Below are 18,643 nucleotides of genomic sequence, written 5' to 3' on the forward strand. Positions count from 1 at the left end.
GAACTGGGAGGACACAGGTGCAGGGTGGGGCGGGGCAGGGGGCGGGGCGGGGTGGGGAGCAGGCATCCCACACCACACCAGGACCATGCTCTGGCTTCTGACCCCAGGCACTGATCTCCGCAGCATCCAGGCCCCTCAGGTCACCTTGCTCCCAGGGTGCCCCTGAGCTGAAGAACTGGGGGGTTGTGGGGAGGAGGGGGGTGTTTGCTTCACTTTCAGGGGAGCCCAGGACACAGTAGCAGGATGGGTGGGCGGCCCTCGAGCCCCTTGGACAAGCGACAGCAGCAGCACCTGAGGGGTGAGTGGACTGGGAAGGAGCGAGATTTTGGCGGGTGGGGTTTAGGGCTGGGTTGTCAGGTACACAGGATGCCCTATTAATGTGAATTCTAGAGAGGCAATGAATACTTTTTTTAGTATAAGTATGTCCCAAATTTTGCATGAGGGCATACGTATGCTAAAAATGTATTCGTTATTTACCTGAAATTCAAATTTAATTGGCGTCATGTACTTTTATTTGGTAAATCTGGTAAACCTACTCAGGGCATGGGTTTGGGGTGGAGGGCATAGGGCCAGGTGGGAAGTGCCCCAAGCCCAGCCAGATCTTGTGGGATGATCCTCCCAGGTGGGCAAGGACCAGTAGGCCCCTCAGTGTGGACCCCCAGGGACTAAGTCACAGTTCTTGATTTGAGACAAAGAAGGGCCAGTGTCCTCCATCCTCCACACACACAGTTGAGCACTTACGGTGTGCTGGGCACTGGGGATATGGAGGGGGGACTCATGATCTAGACTAAGAAACAAGGCCAAGTTGTCATTACATGAATGGATTCAATAAGCTACTCTGCAAAGTGTTGGAATGTTCTTTTTCTGTAGTGGCTTAAACAAGATAAAGATTTGTTTCTCTGTCCTATAGAGGGCAACAGTGGCAGGCAGCCTGATAAAAGTCAGACAACCCAACCCCTTCCATATTATGGTTCTAACATGCGTGGCTTCTGTGCCTGAGGTCACCTCATGACTCAGAATGGCTGCTGAAGCTCCAGTCATCGCATCCACATTCCAGGCAGCAAGATAGATGTGTTTTACACACAATCAAGTGCACACATATTAGAGGAACAGCTTGAAGAACTTTAACACTTGTGTAATCACCTCCTAGATCAGGATACAGAATACTTCTATCACCCCAGAAAGTTCACTTGTGCTGGGTGAGGTTTTTAAAAGATTTTGAAAATCTCCCCCAGTAAGGGGCAGAAGGAAACTTTCAGGTACAATTGATCTGTTCTTTATCTGGGTTACGGTGATGGTGTCACGGGTGTGTACATGTGTCAAACTGATTCATTTCTATGCTTTATACATTTAAGGTGTGTTGTACATCGTTTATAAATTAAGCCTGAATCCTTTAACTCCCCCGCCCCCCACCAACTCCCATGTGGATAAAAACAGGCAATGGAGGGTTAAGGGTGAATGGAATTGGAGCATGTCTTCTGGGGCAACTTTGGGGTGCGGATAGGAATCCGTAGGTGGCTTCTCTGCCTGTTCTGCCCCCACCTCCGGCAGGTTGGGGGGAACCTGATTCAGCCACTTCACCATCCTTTTGTCCCTGCAGGCCAGGTAGACACCTTGCTGAGGAACTTCCTGCCCTGCTACCGCGGGCAGCTGGCAGCCTCGGTCCTGTGGCAGATCTCCCGAGAGCTGGGCCCCCAGGAGCCAGCCGGATGCCAGCTGCTGCACAGCAAAGTGGGTGCCGCAAAGGGGGAGGGGGTGCTGAGTGGGCGAGGCTGGGGAGGCCGTTCGTTCGTTTGAGGGTCCCTCCTCACACCTTTGTCCTTGCTGGTGCCACGACCTGGGGTGACTATTAAAAATTCATTCTGGGACTTCCCTGGTGGTGCAGTGGGTAAGACTCCGAGCTCCCAATGCAGGGGGCCCAGGTTCGATCCCTGGTCAGGGAACTAGATCCCATATGCACGCTACAACTAAGGAGCCCGCCTGCCACAACTAAGACCCGGCGCAACCAAATAAATAAATATATATAATATATAAAATAATAATAAATGCTTAAAAAATTTTTTTTAATTCATTTGTTTTTTGGCCATGCTGCGTGACATGCGGGATCTTAGTTCCCTGACCAGGGATCGAACCCACACCCCCTGCAGTGGAAGCGTGGAGTCTTAACTACTGGGCCACCAGGGACGTCCCCAAAATTCATTCTTCGAGCAAACATTCACTGGATATTTACCGCATGCCACACCCCTGGCTGGATGCTGGGGACACAGTAGTGACTGAGACAGATCCCGCTTTGCCCTCCGGGGCTCACAGTCTAATTGGGGGAAATGACCAGTTTGTTGTCAAGTTAACATATCATGATGCAGGATAACTTCTGATAGGTGCTAGGAAGACAAAATGAAGGGCGGTGTTGGGGGCTGGAAGCTGGGGCGTAGGAAGGTCCTTCTGAGCTGAGATGTAAAGGATAAGAAGGAGCCAGACCTGAAGCCCAGAGTGGGAAGGGCATTCTAGGCAGAGGGCACAGGCAATGCAAAAGCTCTGAAGCTGGAAAAGGTGTGGCCTGGCTGAGTGCATCACCCAAGGGCACAGCGTGCCCACTGGACGCCCAAGCCTTTGCATGTGCCACCCTCCCCATTCTATCCCATACTTCGTCTGCTACTTCTTCCAAGAAGCCTTCCTTGACTACTGTTACCCCCACCTGAGTCGGGCACCTCCTCTGGAACCCCTGTCTGTCTGCTCCTCTGACGCAGCCCGGGCTCACACGTCTGCCACCTCCATTTTTCTGCTTTGCGAGGACAGGGTCCAAGCCTTATTTCCCCTTTCCCCCGACCCCATTGTGCCCACATGGTGCCTTCACTTAGTAGGGGCTCAGGAAGGACTTATCGATGGAACAAAATAGCCTGGAGCTGCCCAGCCCCAGCTCCAAAGGTCTCCTGAGCTGGCAAATGGTGTCCAGGATCTCCATGTGCCCGGTACAACTTAGTTCTCACCAGCCCAGGGGATGGGTCTTTGACCAATGAGGAAACCAAGGCACAGAGAGGTGAAGTGACCTAACTGAAGTCACACTGCCAGCAAGATGCAGAGGCGAGATTTGAACCCAGAGCCCAGACTCCTTACAAGGGGCCTGGGTCCCCTGTCCCGATCAGGGCTCTGAGATTTCCTCTGTTGGACACCCCTTCTCCCAGCTGTGCCTGCCCTGGGGTGGGGGGCTCTGTGGCACCATGGACAGAGCCCCCTGCCACCTGGGACTCCCCCTGTCCCGCTTGGGGCATCATGGGGCCTGGGCATCGCCCCCACCTGCACCTTCTGTCTCCTGCTGGTCCCACCCCCTGGGCCAGGGAACAGCTGACGTTGGGGTTCAAGCAGCGTGGAGGGATTTCCCCTCGCTTCAGTTGAAACATTTTCTTTAATACTAGTTTTATCTATTTGCATTATGTATATCATTTCTATTATAACATTTTAACACTATTACTATGAAAAATCTCAGACTTAGGAAGAGAGATGGAGAATCATTTAATAAACCTGAGTTCCCACTGCCCGCTGAAGAATCAGAACATCACAAATGCTGTTTATTTAGTCATCAAATATTTACCGAGCACCAACTGTGTAGCAGGAGCTACTCTGGGACCATTGGTGAAACAAACGCACGCACACAATTCAGGTGGCCAGGAAGTGAGAAGAGGGACAAAGAAAACGAAACAAGGTGATGTCCCATCCTGCCTGAGGGAGGGGTCTGTGGGCAGAGGCCTGGCCATTTCTCATAACATTAAACTACTCCTGAAGACAAACAAACAAACAATCTACACCTGCTCCATGACCTGGCAATCCCACCTGTATCAGTTAGCTATGCTGTGTAAAAATACACCATCAAATCAGTGCTTCAAGCAACACGTTTGTCATCTCAGTTACTGTGGGTCAGGAATCTAGATGGGGCTTTGCTGGGTCCTTTCTTTCAGGGTCTCTCCCAGGCTGCAATCAAGATGTTGGCCAGGGTTGGGGTCTCATCTGAGGCTCAACTGGGGAAGGGTCCGCTTGCAAGTAAATTGGAGATCACAAAAGTGTCTGCCTCAGTTCATATTTGGAAGTGCAGGCTGTGAGCATGCTTAGTAAAGACTATAACACCACACCAGCAGTGCCCAGGCACCTGTTCAGTAAGTCCCCTACATAGGAACCTTCAAGTTGCAAACTTCCAAAGATGTGAATGGGCGTTCCATCAGCGTCAGGCGTGAGTGAAACTGCAGCTTGCCCTCTGTCTCCTGTTGCTGACGATCCTTCAGTTCTACCATCTCCCACCTCCTCTCCCTCCTCCAGTCAGTCACCCTTCTCACCTGTTCACTTGACGCCAGCCCTGTATGCCAGCTGTTGTACTGGACTACTGTCCTTTTCAAGGGACTCTACTGCAAGATTAAAAATGTTTTATTTATTTTTTTGTGTTTGTTTTTTATGTATTATTTGTGTGAAAAGTATTATAAACCTATTACAGTACAGTACCATATAGCCGATGGTGTAGGTTGGATACCTAGGCTAACTTTGTTGGACTTACGAACAAATTGGACTTACAAACTTGCTCTCGGAACGGAACTCATTTGTATGTAGGGGACTGACTGTACTTGGTGGCACCCGGGACACAGGAGGAGCTGTCCAGGTGGTCTGGACACCGGGACACTGGCCCATGTTCTTGACATCCGCCCGCCCCTCCTCCCACAGAAGCTGCCCCGAGTCCGGGAGCACCGAGGGCCCCTGACCCAGCTGCAGGGCCACCCACCTCAGTGGCAGCCAGTCTTCTGTGTCCTGCGCGGGGACGGCCGTCTGGAGTGGTTCAAGCACAGGGAGGTGAGTGAGTGGCCTGCAGCCCATCTACCTCTGGCGTCTCCATCCCACCCTCCCCAGTGTGGGTTTGGGGTCCGGTTCCCAGCATAGCCCCCCTCCTTTCTTCAATCATCAAGTAGGGCCAACCTGTAAGCTTGGCCCTGGGTGGGCGAACATCTCCTGCTGTGCCAGGTGGATAAACTGAGGCCCAGGCCAGGGGTAGGGGCTCACTCGTGGTCACCAGCAGAGCTGAGGTTGAAACCGTGCAAGGCCTTTGCACATGCCGCCTGTGCCCTGCTTTCCAGCTGAGGAATTCAGGCAGGTCACTTGTCTCCCTGGGATTCAGTTTTCGCATCTGTGAAATGGGATGGTGATGGTCCACGCCACACGGGGCTGTGAGGATTCAATGGGTTAGTCCTCATATAGCACTTGGGACTGGCCTAGCGCACAGCAGGTGCTGGGTGCTCCACTACGGGGAAGGGAAGGAAGGAGGGATTGAGGGAGGGGTGGACAGAAGGAGGGAGGATGGAGGCAGGGAGGTAGGGTGGAGGATTTCCCCAGTTAACCCAAAACCTTCCCCTGATCCCACACTGGGATATGGAAGCCACAGTTTAGACCTGTCTCCAAACGGTTCTTTGGATGCCTTTTGCAGGAATATGAAAATGGGGACCGTCCCCTGGGCTCCGTGGTCCTGACAGGGTACACAGTCCTGACTTCCCAGAGTGAATATCTCCATCTGTTGGACACTCTCTGCCCAGAACCCTCAGGTAAGGCTCCCGGGGATCCCAAGAGCAGGTTTCTCTACTTCAGCACTGTTGACACTGGGGCCAGATCATTCTTTGCAGTGGGGGCCACCATGTGCTTCACAGGTTGCTGAACAGTATCCCTCGCCTCCACCCACCAGATGCCAGTAGCACTCTGCATCCCAAGAGCGACAACCAAGTATATCTCCAGACATTGCCAAGTGTCCCTGGGGGCAGCATTGCCTCTGGGTGAGCAGCCTCGCTCTAGAAAGAGAAACACCCATTCTTGTCAGGGTGAAGGAGTTAGGTCACCAGACCAGAATCAAAGCAGCAAAGGGTAAAAACGATAAAATACGGTGTCAGTAAGCATGTGGGGAGATGGGCAGCGGTGGGCAGGAAAATTGCACAGACTTGCTACAGCGTGTAATTGGTCCATCCAGTGTTTCCAGGATGGTTCTCCTCCCTTCCCCTTCCTCCCCTTCCTCTTCCTCCTCTTTCTCTCTCTGAATAGGTAAGGAGCAGCATAAGTGGGCTGGCATGCATCTGATGAGGGCCTGCATCATCTCCTTGAATCTGCCCAGGAGGCAGCCCCGTCACTAACCACCCCATTTTACAGAGGGGGACACTGAGGCCAAGGACCGCCACACAGTTAGTAAGGGACAGAGCCAGAATTTACACCTTTTGATTCACTGCAGAGCTATCCTGCTGCTTAATCAGGCGAAGATATAGCGACAAGAACCGTCTGCAGAAATGCTGATGATGTCGAAAACATGGGAATCCACCCACATACGCATCCTTTGGGGTTGATTAAATAAATTACAGCCTGACCCTCAGGAAGGAAAGCTGTGCAGCCTCTGAAGGTGTCTCAGACATATGCAGGAGCCCAAAGGCCAGTTATAAACCAGAAAACTCCACATTGTTAAAAAAAAAAAAAGCACGTCATACAGCTTTGTGCAGATTTTAAAATCTGGAATAATGTCCCCCAAACTGTTAACAGCTATTGTCATCTCTGGGGGCTGCGATCGAAGGGCTGGATGACAAGGGACGTCCACCTTTTTCTGCATTATTATTATTTCTAAATTTATTTTTGGCTGCATTGGGTCTTTGTTGCTTTGTGCAGGCTTTCTCTAGGTGCGGCGAGCGGGGTCTGCTCTTCGCTGCAGTGTGCGGGCTCTAGGCGTGCGAGCTTCAGTAATTGTGGCACGTGGGCTTAGTAGTTGTGGCTTGCAGGCTCAGTAGTTGTGGCACATGGGCTTTGTTGCTCCGCGGCATGTGGGATCTTCCCGGACCAGAGCTCGAACCCGTGTCCCCTGCATTGGCAGGCGGATTCTTAACCACTGCACCACCAGGGAAGCCCTGCATTATTGCATTTTACTGCAGTCTGTATGTATCACTCTGGAAATCTGAACAAAACACTGAGGATTTGGGAGACTCCAATTTAATTCATCAGAATAAATTCACTCAATTTTTCTCCTCCCAACAGTTCTAGGTCATTGGTATCACTTTTTAGCGCATTTTGCAGGTAGGAAAACTGAGGTTTTTTTCAGGGAGATGAAAATCTGTGCAAAGAGCTAGAAAATGGTCTGGCCAGGTTTGAACCAGGGCCTAGCCGACTCCAGCACCCCACAGCAAGCAGGGCTCAGACCACATGCCAGCTAGGAGAGATTGTTGGTGGCTGCCTAGGGCTGCTGTGTTAAGCATGTTGCTGAGGCTGGGAAACAGTGCTGGGATGGATTACTGATGTCTGCCCTGGGCACACCTCCTCCTGGGACTGAGCTGAAGTAAGGCTTCTCTACACATTTCATGGTTATTGTCTCCTAGTGAACAAATGATTTTAGAGTGAATGAATGAATGAAGATGCGACCTCCTCTGCTTTCAGGACACCATACACAGGAAGAGCCTGAGCCCCTCTTGGAAATGCCTGTTAGTTTCCCCCTGTTCCTGCAGCACCCCTTCTGCCGGCACCTCTGTTTCTCTGCAGCCACAGCGGAGGTGCAGCATGCCTGGAGGCTAGCCCTGCAGGGCGGCATCCGGCTTCGAGGCACAGGTGGGTCCTGGGAAAGGGAAGGCAGTGGTGGAGCAGAGTCTGGAGTCGGATGGTTCCGTTCCTGCTGGCTGTGGGATCCTCTCCATTATTTATAAAATGGATCGTGGGGGAGGACAGAGGGGAAACAGGCAGTTGTGCATGGCCCGGGCTGTAATGAGGGCACAGCACCATGGGAGCTTAGCCTGGGGGATCGGGGGGGGGGGGGAGATGTCCAAACTGGGGTCTAAAAAAGATGAGGGGCCAGCCAGGTGAAGAAGAGGAGTTAGGACTGACACATCTGGGCAGGTTGTTGACTGAACAAACGTACCTAACTAGAGAGGCAACTGGAGACCGCAGTGGGATCTGGGCTGTGACTGCCTGCCCGGGATGCCTTTTCCAAAATGGTACACAGGCCCCTTATGGGCTGGTGATAAACTTAGGGGAGCATGTTCCCGGCGGAGGGCACTTCTTTGCGCAGAGGTCTGGAAGTGGGTGAGACTTAGCCGTTTGGGACCTGGCGAGGAGGCGGAGGGCTTCCTTCTCAGGCGACGGGGAGCCAGGCAGCCTGAGAGCAGGGGAGGGGTGGGCGGGCACTGAGGAGCCGCCCCTCAGTCCTGCAGCGAAGTCAAGCCCCAGCCGCCCGTGCTTTCCTGGACGCCGTACGGCTCTACCGGCAGCAGCAAGGCCACTTTGGCGACGACGACGTGACCCTAGGCTCGGACGCTGAGGTCAGTGCCGCGCAAGGCCGCACCCGGGACACCCCTGACCCCTTCTCGGCCCACGGAAGCACCCATGGTCACCTCTCCCTCAGGTGCTGACTGCGTTACTGATGCGGGAGCTGCTGCCTGCGCTGCGAGCCCAGACACTGCCCCGCCTGCGGGGGGCCGGCCGCGCTCGGGCCTGGGCCTGGGCCAAGGTACGCATGGGGTGGAGGAGGTGGGGCAGGGACACGCGGGAGGCCGCGGATGGGGATAGGAGCCGGACCCGGGTGCTCAGCTTCGCCCTCCCTGCGACTGTCGCCCAACCTCTCCGCCCATCTCTGTGCGTCTGTCTTCTCTCTGTCCTCCTACCCTCGCCCCATCTCGTCTCTCTACCGCGCCCCTGGCCCGTGTGGGGTCCCCTCGGCTGATCTGGGCAGCAACTGGACGCCGTCCACGCTGCAGTCCTGGCCGGGGCCTCCACTGGGCTCCGCGCCTTCCAGCCCGAAAAGGAGGAGCTGCTCGCCGCCCTGGAGAAGACTCTCCGCCCAGACGTAGATCAGATGCTGAAGTTGCGGGAGCGCGTGTTAGGGAGGCTGCAGGGTGAGGTCCGGGGGCGTGGCCTGGATGTGAGGGGCGGGGCCGGGAGCCAGAGAGGAAGAAGGGGAACAGCTTGGGTGTAAGGGAAGGGGTCCAAGGTCTGGGACCCGGTGGAGGCAGGGCCGGAAAAGAAAAGGGTAGAGCCTAAGTGGGAAAAGGGGCGAAGCCTTGATGCTTTGGCGGTGAGACTAGGTCTCTAGACGGGGTCAAGAGGGAGGGCGGGTGCTTGGGAGGCGGGAAGGCCAGGGATGGAGTTGGTGAGCCCGGAAACCAAGACTGGGTGGGGAGAGGGGCAGAGGCGTTGGCGGTATCAGGCCTGACTCCAGTTGTGGGTTGTCCAGTCAGACAGCGGGGATAGCTCTCACTCAGCTCAGTAACAAAGAGAACAGAGTTGGAATCTTAACTCTGCCTCTGTGTGCAACTTTGAGCCAATCCCCATCGCACTTGGCCTCGGTTTTCTATTCTGTATAATGGGGTAGAGGAGGGGATTCAAAGTCAGCGCTCCCGTCTACCTCACCCTGTTGAGCCCATGGCCTCACTCCGTGCCCCCCGCCTCCCAATTTGCGGAGCACCTCGAGGAGGAGATCCAGGCCAGTGTCTTCCACTCGCAGCCAACGTCCAGGGTCCCCTCGAGTCGTGCCTGCGCAGGAAGGTGGATGCACAGCTGCCCCGGGTCACGCAGACGCTGCTGAGCACCGTGGAAGCTGAACTCACGGCGGTGCAGACCCTCCTAACCCAGGGCATGGACCGCCTGTCCCGCCACCTGCGTGGGAGCCCCTCCAGCACCCGGCTGCGGAAGGAGGTGAGGTCCAGTGGGTCTTGTTTCATCGGGCCTATGGGCAGTGTGTTAACTTTATAGAAGAGTAGTGTGAACCTTGAATCTTTCTTGTTTGAAAACCTTCTCTTAAAAATCTCTGAACTTTCTTCTAAGCTGCATTTTACTTATGGTGGTCCAGTATGCTATGGTCACTGGGGCACGGTTTATAACATGGGGCGAAGGAGTAAGATGACAAGATTAGCATTTTAGTAACACCTTCCCCACAAATTGTTCCTCCTCCCGTTGCCTTGTTTGGCCACAGCCCACCCCATTCCCTGGGACAGAATTCTGCAACACGCAAGTCAGCTCTTTTCTTCTGATGTTAAATGAGAGCACACTATGTGCCAAGAAACCTTCAACTCGTTAAGTGTCTGTTGACCTTTAAAATGAAACAGCCAGTTATTTTATCAGCAGAACATTTTGGGAAGGGAGGGCAGCATGAGAATTGCAATTCAGGACATGCAAGCTATGGCAAAACCAGAGGCAAGTCTGGCAAACGAAGGGGAGGAACATTACTTTATAGAGAAGGAGAAAATTGGGAGGGGCAGCTTTGAAGGAAAGTCCATTGGAGGAAAGCGAGAGTTCAGGGTGGTGACAGTTTCTCATTGGCTGAGTGGTGGTAGTTTCTCATTGGTTGGGGCTGTTACTGCATAAGAAGAAAATCTTCCTCCTGCTGGAGTGGTAAAGTAGTAACCTTCTTCCAGTTTGGGGTCTGCAGACGGCAAGGAGTGGCAGTGCACGAGAGCACCCCCCCCCCCCGCCCCTTTCAGAGCTTAATGATTTCATATTTATTTATTTAGCCACACAACTTGTGAGATCTCAGTTTCCCGGCCAGGGATTGAACCTGGGCCACCGCAGTGAAAACTCCGAATCCTAACCACTAGACTAACAGGGAACTCCCATGACTTTATTTTAAATGAGGTTTCCCTTTATTAATCTTCACATCTCCATTTCATAATCACCTCCTCCAGGAACTTTCCCTGGTCCTTTCTGCAGCTGTGCGCGCTTCCCTCCTCGCAGGAGTATTAACTCACCACTACTGTTGTTTGTCTACGCTCTGTCTCCTCCAACTTTTCTGTGAGCAGTTTGAGGGCAAATACCACTTTGGATTATTGCACTTCTGCAGCCGCAGGATCCAGCCCAAAGAGAACATCAGGTGGGACAAGGGCTGAGTGTGCCCATTTCCCCTCAGCCATGCCAGCACCACATGTTATCATTTGTTTCAAGTTTTACCATTTTATGTCCATCACACCACACCTCACAGTTACTTTTATTATGCATTATTTTGGTGCCAACTGAGGCGGGATGTGTTTCCATTTGTGTTTCTCCTTCGATGAACTGTCTATGAGGTCCTTAGCCTTGCTCTTCCATTGACTGGTGGTATTTTTCTTACCTGACTGCTATGGGAACACAGGTTTACTCATTTGGGGAGATGCCATGGGACCCAGAGCTGATGCAGACCTGCTACCGAGAGGCGGAGAGGAGCCGGGGGCGCCTGGGGCAGCTGGCAGAACCATTTGGCTTCTTTGGAACACAGAGCCTGGTGTTTGGGGCCCAGGATCTCGCACAGCAGGTAAGGGTGAATGGGAGGCTGGGAGGAAGCGAGGCAAGGATGGCAGCCTCCAATGAGTAGGTGCCGAGTGTGTGCCAGGGAGACCACGATGACCCAGACAGACCTGGCCCTCCCTCACTGGACTCCCCAGTGTCATGCAGACATGAGCTCATGACCAGGCAGGCAGTAATCACACAAGATGGACAGGGCTGTGACGGGGACACACAAGGTGCTACGGGAACCCTGAGGAGGCACCTGATCCATCTCCAGGGTTGGGAAGGCTTCCAGGAGGAGAGGACTGCCAGGCTGGGGCAGCTGGGGGAGGAATGGGAATGGGGCATGTCCTGGCTGGAGGGAACAGTGTGGATAAGCCCTGGGAGGTGTGAGAGCGTGTCCACATTTGGGGAAGATGAAGCAGTTTAGAGACATTGGCTTGTAGATTTCAAGGGAGGGCATAGATGTGGGAGATGTGCCAGCGAGGTGGGGGAGCAGATGGGTCAGGGCCTTGAGTATGGGCCTCAGGGGGCTGGGCTCTGTCCAAGGGCAACAGGAGTCACAGCAGGTGTGTGAGCAGGGGAGGGGCATGGCCAGATTCAAGGTTTTTTAGAAAGCCCTGCCTGCCCTGGGGAGCAGGGGCTGTCGGGGGCAGAAGTGGAGGAGGCAGGGAGGAGGTCTGAACCAGAATGGGTTGGTGGAGAGGAGCAGGGTGTGTTTTGAAAGCCAAGGGGTTGGGACGTGCTAATGGGCATGGTGAGTGAAAGAGACAGGGATTGAGAAGACCCAGTGCTGCCCGGCACGGTTGTTCAGTTTGTATACTGCACAAGGGTGCTCAGGCAAGGAGCCTGGACTATGGACAGCTCTCTGATCCCCATGCTGGGCATCCTGGCACTGAATGGATGAGCCCCAAGTCCTGAGAGGAAGAGAGTGCTGTTTCTTGGGACAAGAAGGAGGTTGGAGGGAAGTAGTTGGTCAGGGCAGGCTGGATGCTGAGAAGGGTTCAACCGAGCAGGCGTAGGGCCCAGAAAGAGCATGGATTCCCAGGGCTCATCCCGGCATCTCTTCCCACAGCTCATGGCTGACGCCGTGGCCACCTTCCTGCAGCTGGCTGACCAATGTCTGACCACGGCTCTGGACTGTGACCAGGCTGCCCAGCAGCTGGAGAAAGTCAGGGGGCGCGTGCTGAAGGTGAGGTCTGCGGGGAGGGCATGGCAGTGGGCCTGGGTGCTCAGGTGGTTGTGAAACCAGTTGCCGTGTGTGTCATGCAGAAATTCCAGTCGGATAGTGGCTCGGCGCAGAGGCGGTTCATCCATGGCTGGCTGCTCTGCATCTTCTTGCCCTTCGTGTTGAGACAGCTGCAGCTGAGCTGCAAAGCGGTGAGCTGATGGGGGACGGGTCCTATAGAACAACCAAGCATCTTTCTGTGAGGCTCATAGAGCCACCTTGATGATTAGAGACTTTTGTTCCCTGAGCCCAGGGGCTGGGTTGGATGGCTCTTCTGGGACTTCATGAGGCCCTCTGCTTCTCCCATGACAATGCTGTGTCTGCAGAGCTGGCGTGGGGTCCCATGCATCACATATCAGCAGGTGATACAGGCTTCAGAGAAGGGAGGAGGAAGAGGGGGAGTGTATGTGTGTGTATGGTGAGGGTGCTGAGTGGTTAGGGGGGCTGTCTCTGAGAAGATGATGCTTGAGAAGCAGTGAACTAAAGGCATGAGCCATGTCCTGGGGAAGAGTGTTCCAGGCAGAGGGTACAGCATGTGCAAAGGTCCTGAGATAGGTCTGTGCCTGGTGTGTTGGAGAAACAGAGAATAGGCAAGTGTGGTTGGAGCTTACCGAACAATGGGGTAGGAATTAGACGAGGGGAGAGGTCACAGGGGCCTTGCTACGCAGGCTTAGGGGCACCGTGAAGGGGTCTGCATCAGGGGTCAGGCAGGAAGTGACTGTGAGGGGTCCCAGCAGAAACACCTGCATTATTCCCATTGAGGTGTGATGTGCTTTGTTTCACCAATTCTCACAACAACCCGAGGGGATAATGAGTCAAGGAGTCCATTTTAAAGATGAGGAAACTGAGGCCCAGGTTTCCCTAGCTAATCAGTGACAGAGCTGGGGCTCAAACCCATGTCACACATAGCCCACCCCTCCAGCCCAGCCCCTCACCTGCCTCGGTTACAGGAGCTGTCTGAGTTCGAAGGGGACGTCCTTGCTGTGGGCAGCCCTGCTCTGACCATTGAGGGTATTTATGAGGATGTCATCCGGGGGGCCCTGCTGCAGAGGATCAATCGAGGTGAGCCCTACCCACTATGGCTCAGGGGAGCCTGGTGACCCCTGGCTGTGTATACTGAGCCCTACCAGCGTCCCCATCGCCTCTCACTACCTGTGAACACTAGTCCTTTGACTAAGGGCCAGGACTGGGACAGAGGGGGTCTGGGGTGGGCGAGCCTAGAGGGGCAGTGATGGAAGCTCCCTGAAGGAGGGGGCATTGGAGTGGGGCTGTGACGGATATGCAGGAGTTCTTAGGATGAGAGAAGGGAGGCAAAATTTAAAAACTGGGGATTGACATTTACCTTTACTCATTCAACAACCTCTCCATGTTTTATTCTGGGCTGGCATTGAGCCCTCAAGAGTATGTGGACTTGGGGTAGGCCTCTTAGGATTTCCTGGGCTGGGAAGAGGCTCCTGACTGTCTCTTCTCCCTCCTGCCTTATCTGTTCCTTCCTGACCCAATGCCTATGACTGCTGAGACCTGTACTAACAGGGGAATGAGCAATGTGTAATGGTTATTCAGGGAATGTCACAGCTGACACAGAAGGAACGAGAGGAGGCTGCAGGCTGCCAGGGCAGACGTTCAGGGCCTTGAATGACAGGCAGAGGAGTTTAGACATTTTGTGGCAGGCAATAGGGAGCCACGGAGGGTGTGTGAGCAAGAGGGCAACAGTGGCTAGACTGGAAGCCAGGGAGGAGGCTGAGGGCCTGGTCCTGGGGGGCAAAGGATGGACTCGAGCAGGGGCAGCAACCAGGGGGATGGAGCCCAGGCATGAGGGTGAGATGGAAGTCAGAGGTTGTTGTTGGCCGGGGGTGTCACTGGGTGCATGGGAGGGACCACAACCCTGGGGATGGTGTAGAGAGAAAGGAGAGGAGTCCCAAAGAGCCTGGATTTGAAGGACACAAAGAGGAAGAAGGGATGCAGAAGGAGCAGTCAGAGAGGTGGGAGAAACCCAGAGATAGCAGTGTTCTGGGAGCCAGGAAGTAAGGGTGAGAAGTGTCCTTGAGGCCAAACAAAAAGAACCGAGTTCCTTTAGAATAGGGGCCATTTTAAATGGAAAAAAACTATTCTCTGATTGGAAAAAAGTTTTCAGAAACAGGTTTCCATTCCTAGAAGTTCTACATGTACTGAAGGCGGGGTGGGGGGGTGGGGTGTTTCCATTCTCAATTGATTTGTGATGTCTGCTTGAAGCATTGTGCTGGAAGGTGGGGTAGTTAGCATCCAGGCTCAGTGAAGGTGTGGGGATCGGCTAGCAATGTCTGCCATGGGCACAGGTGTGGAGAGAGGCTCATGTGAGCCACTTGTTTAGGGTTCCTGGTTGAGACATTTCTTCCATGCTTTGCCCTCTTGTGGCCTCTCTGGGAAAATTCATGGAAGCGCTGGGATTCTGGGGCTTATCCAGGTGTGTCCAGCGGTTTATCTCTTTATTTTTATTTATTTATTTTTGCGGTACACGGGCCTCTCACTGCTGTGGCCTCTCCCGTTGCGGAGCACAGGCTCGGGACACGCAGGCTCGGCGGCCATGGCTCACGGGCCCAAACGCTCCGCGGCGTGTTGGATCTTCCCGGACCGGGGCACGAACCCGTGTCCCCTGCATCGGCAGGCGGACTCTCAACCACTGCGCCACCAGGGAAGCCCTATCTCTTTATTTTATTTTATTTTTAAATTTATTTATTTTTGGCTGCATTGGGTCTTCGTTGCTGCGTGCAGGCCCTCCCTAGTTGTGGCGAGCAGGACTCCTTGCTGCAGTGTGTGGGCCCCTCACTGTGGTGGCTTCTCCTGCTGTGGAGCGTGGGCTCCAGGCGCGTGGGCTTCAGTAGTTGTGGCATGCGGGCTCTAGAGTGCAGGATCAGCAGCTGAGGCACGCGGGCCCAGCTGCTCCACTGCATGTGGGATATTCCCAGACCAGGGCTTGAACCTGTGTCCCCTGCATTGGCAGGCAGACTCTCAACCACTGCGCAACCAGGGAAGTCTCTATCTCTTATTTTAGAATTGAAAAAAGCCCTCGGTGCCAGCAACATGTCCTGCACTCTGGATGGCTGCTCGGAGCTTCCATGGGACCAAGGAGAAACAGGTGGGGACCTCACAGGTTCTTGGCCCATGCCAGTGAATTGCTAGGGTCGGGGGGCCTGTGTGGGTTATACAAGAGGATTGTGAGTGTGGGTTCCTGGATGGAACAGTATGCACCTTGTCTCCTGACTTGGCCAGGTTGGCCAAGCTCATGGTGAACTAGGGCAATGGGGAGCCAAGGAGTATGCCTGAGTGTCAGAGGTATCCTCTGACATGCATATGAATTTGTGTCCCATCTCTTCTTGCCAGGCCTCTATAGGGCCTCTCCCAACGGCTACCAGTTCCCAGCACTGGTGGGGGAGATAGTGGTGATGGGAGCCTTAGGTTCACCTTAACAATGGGTGCATGGAGCTGTGCTCAGGGCCAGGGCAGCCTGGCCTCCTACTATAGGACCCTACAGAGACCTCCTTGTTGCAGCAGTAAATGTGTGTAGGGCTGAGGTTGACACTGCTGGTGGTGCAGGGATCCTGAACTCCATCCCTAAAACGGAAATGTTTCATGGGGACTTCCCTGAAATGGGACAGAAAGCAACTGGTCCAACTAGAAGCGGACCAGTGGGCAAGATGTTTATAATCTGGATGTTCAGGACCCAGGGCAGATGCAGGTATTCTGGAGCGGCTCTCAGCTCCTCAACCCCCTTGGGTATCATTGTTATGAGAACTTTGTGAATCCACCCAGCTAAGCGGCTCCCACATTCTTCACCCACAGAAACTCTGAGATAATAAACGTGTATAGTTTTCAGTGGCTAACTTTGGGGGTCGTTTGTTATGTGGCAATAGCTAACTAATACACTCCCTAGCTGATTGGGGGCAGCATCTCATAGTCAATTGCTGCAGATAACTGATGAATATTCACACTCACTGGGATACATGAAGATTAAACAATCTTAGAAAGACTTCTGGGTGTCATAATATTTGGGGATTTGCAACTGGGGATGAAGGATTGTGGATGGGCTCCTTAATCTATTTAACCAGAATCTAATTGATGATGGGGTTTTGCTTCTAATCTTTTTCACCATAGTGAACGACCTTTTACATACTTTTCATGCAAGGGGTAAATCCCCCAAGGTGAAATCTCAGGGTTTAGAGCATGCATGTTTGTCATTTCAATAGCAGTCTTGAGAGTGCTCTCCATCAGAGTGGTCTCACCTGGTGCCCACTCATCTGTGTGGAGGTGGCCCATTTCCCCACAGGCTGTCAGCCGACTTGGGATTTCCCAGATCTTCTGGGTAAAAACTGTTGTCTTGGCATCACTTTAATGAGCATGTCTTATTGGGGATGAGGTGGAGAGTCTTCTCATGTGTTTAGGAGCTTCTCTGTGAACCTCCATTTCTCTCTGTGGCCCACTTATCTTCTGGGTGCTTTTACATTTCTATTAAATTATTCTCGCTAAGCTTCCAATTACTGGGTATTTATTATGTGCCAGGCATTTGATGTGTCCAAATGTTTTAGCATCCTTATGACACTTTCCATTTTACAGATGTGGAAACTGAGGCTCAGAGAGGCACTTGCTCCAGGCAACCAGGCTCCAGCACCGAGGTCTAGCCACTCTGCCCACTGCCTCCTCCAGGGACATTCCAGAGCTGAAGCTTTGCCCACATTCATCGTCATTCTCAATGGATAAATGTCTACTAGTGGAATTTCTGAGTCAAAGCATATGTACCAGTTCAAGGCTTGTATAATCCCCACACCTCCGCCTTACTCCTCTCCAGAAAGGCTATGCCTTTTAACACTCTCACCAGCAGCATTTGTACGTATTCTCTTTTCCAAACACTAGGACTTTTCATAAAAGGAAAAACTGCCAGTTTGATAGACACACACACAGAGTGCATTGTTTTATTTAAAATTTCTTTGATGACTACATTGAACCTGAAAATATGTTTATTGACCATTAATATGTTTGTGTGTTTCTTATTTATTTATTTATTTTTGGCTTTGTCGGGTCTTAGTTGTGCCACGCGGGATCTTTTGTTGTGGCGCGCAGGTTTCTCTCTAGTTGTGGCGTCAGGGTCTTCTCTCTCTAGTTGAGGCGCCTGGGCTTATTTGCCCTGTGGCATGTGGGACCTTAGTTCCCCGACCAGGGAACGAACCCGTGTCCCTTGCATTGGAAGGTGGATTCTTTACCACTGTATGTGTGCTTCTGTGTTTTCCTTTCTTTTCTTTTCTTTTTTACTGAATTGCCTGTTCATAGCTTTTACCTACTTTTCTCTTCAGGAGAATTTATATTTTTCTTAATGATCTCTAATAACTCTTTGTGTATTAAGGATAGTAACACTTTCTGATATGCCACAGATGCTTTTTTTTCAGCTTGCTGTGGGCCTTTGGGTTTGTTTACCTGCTCCAAATTCTTACCTCAGTATCAGGTTTCCCAGCTGAGAGTAGAGCTTTTACTGCCTTCCTCTGTTTGCCAGAAAAGCCATCTGTCCACTGGAGCCTGGCACCTTCACATCACAAGACTTCCAGCTGCTTCCGGAGTAGGTTTTGGGAGGGACTTCCCCAGTGTTTTTCTCAGTTCAGCTTTCAGAGGGGGGTAATGCACACTCCATGGTTTCCTCCCCCAAGAGAATGAGATTTTCCTCACCTTTACTTCCTAACCTTTGCCCTACTGTCTCTTGCACACACTGAGGACACACGATCTGTCCCCTGAATTTTACTTAACAATATTGAGCTCCCACCCCCACCACTCACGTTAATAAATAGATATCTGAGCATCACAAAAACGATGAATTAGAAAACACATTAGATTACTGGAAAACAGCCCCCTCGTAGCATTTCTTTGGAAACGTCCACCTCCCTCCCGTTCCATCTACACGCAAGCCTGCGGGGTCGTTGACTCCATTTTACAGATGGACCAACTTAGGCTCACACAGACGGCCCACTTGGGGACTGGATTTGAAGCCAGGTCTGGGGACGCCAGGGCCCACGCGCTTGGTACTCAACAACCCTTGAGGGCATCCCAGGGAGGTCGAGAACTAGAGTGGTAAAACCCATGTTGCAGCAGAGGAAACTGAGGCTCAGATCTTGAGTCCCAAACCAGATCCTGACTATCCAGGTTCGACTCGTGACACAG

At 52.9% G+C, this 18,643-nt stretch overlaps 1 protein-coding gene across 2 annotated transcripts; it reads left to right on the top strand.

The window, feature by feature from the left end:
- The first annotated feature begins 243 nt into the window (after nt 1-243).
- On the top strand, nt 244-17,118 carry NIBAN3 (niban apoptosis regulator 3). Of its 2 annotated transcripts, XM_065874188.1 has the most exons (15): nt 244-298; nt 1,601-1,731; nt 4,705-4,830; nt 5,459-5,573; nt 7,429-7,596; nt 8,188-8,303; nt 8,387-8,491; nt 8,714-8,876; nt 9,485-9,675; nt 11,105-11,263; nt 12,311-12,427; nt 12,508-12,615; nt 13,414-13,525; nt 15,495-15,578; nt 17,054-17,118. In XM_065874188.1, exons 1-15 carry the CDS (start codon nt 244-246, stop codon nt 17,116-17,118), a joined length of 1,815 nt encoding a protein of 604 aa, XP_065730260.1. The 2 variants fall into 2 exon arrangements, with proteins under 2 accessions (XP_065730260.1, XP_065730261.1); XM_065874189.1 differs by lacking the exon at nt 12,508-12,615.
- The last annotated feature ends 1,525 nt before the right edge of the window (nt 17,119-18,643 follow it).

Source organism: Phocoena phocoena, chromosome 3, assembly GCF_963924675.1.
Source record: "Phocoena phocoena chromosome 3, mPhoPho1.1, whole genome shotgun sequence".
Taxonomy (NCBI): Eukaryota; Metazoa; Chordata; class Mammalia; order Artiodactyla; family Phocoenidae; genus Phocoena; species Phocoena phocoena.

Bases quoted from the DNA above. Each gene is read 5' to 3' on its own strand.
- NIBAN3 (XM_065874188.1), top strand. From the start codon at position 244: ATGGGTGGGCGGCCCTCGAGCCCCTTGGACAAGCGACAGCAGCAGCAC. The intron at 4,831-5,458 runs GTGAGTGAGTGG...TGCCTTTTGCAG, and splicing joins AGTGGTTCAAGCACAGGGAG to GAATATGAAAATGGGGACCG. The intron at 9,676-11,104 runs GTGAGGTCCAGT...ATGGGAACACAG, and splicing joins GCACCCGGCTGCGGAAGGAG to GTTTACTCATTTGGGGAGAT.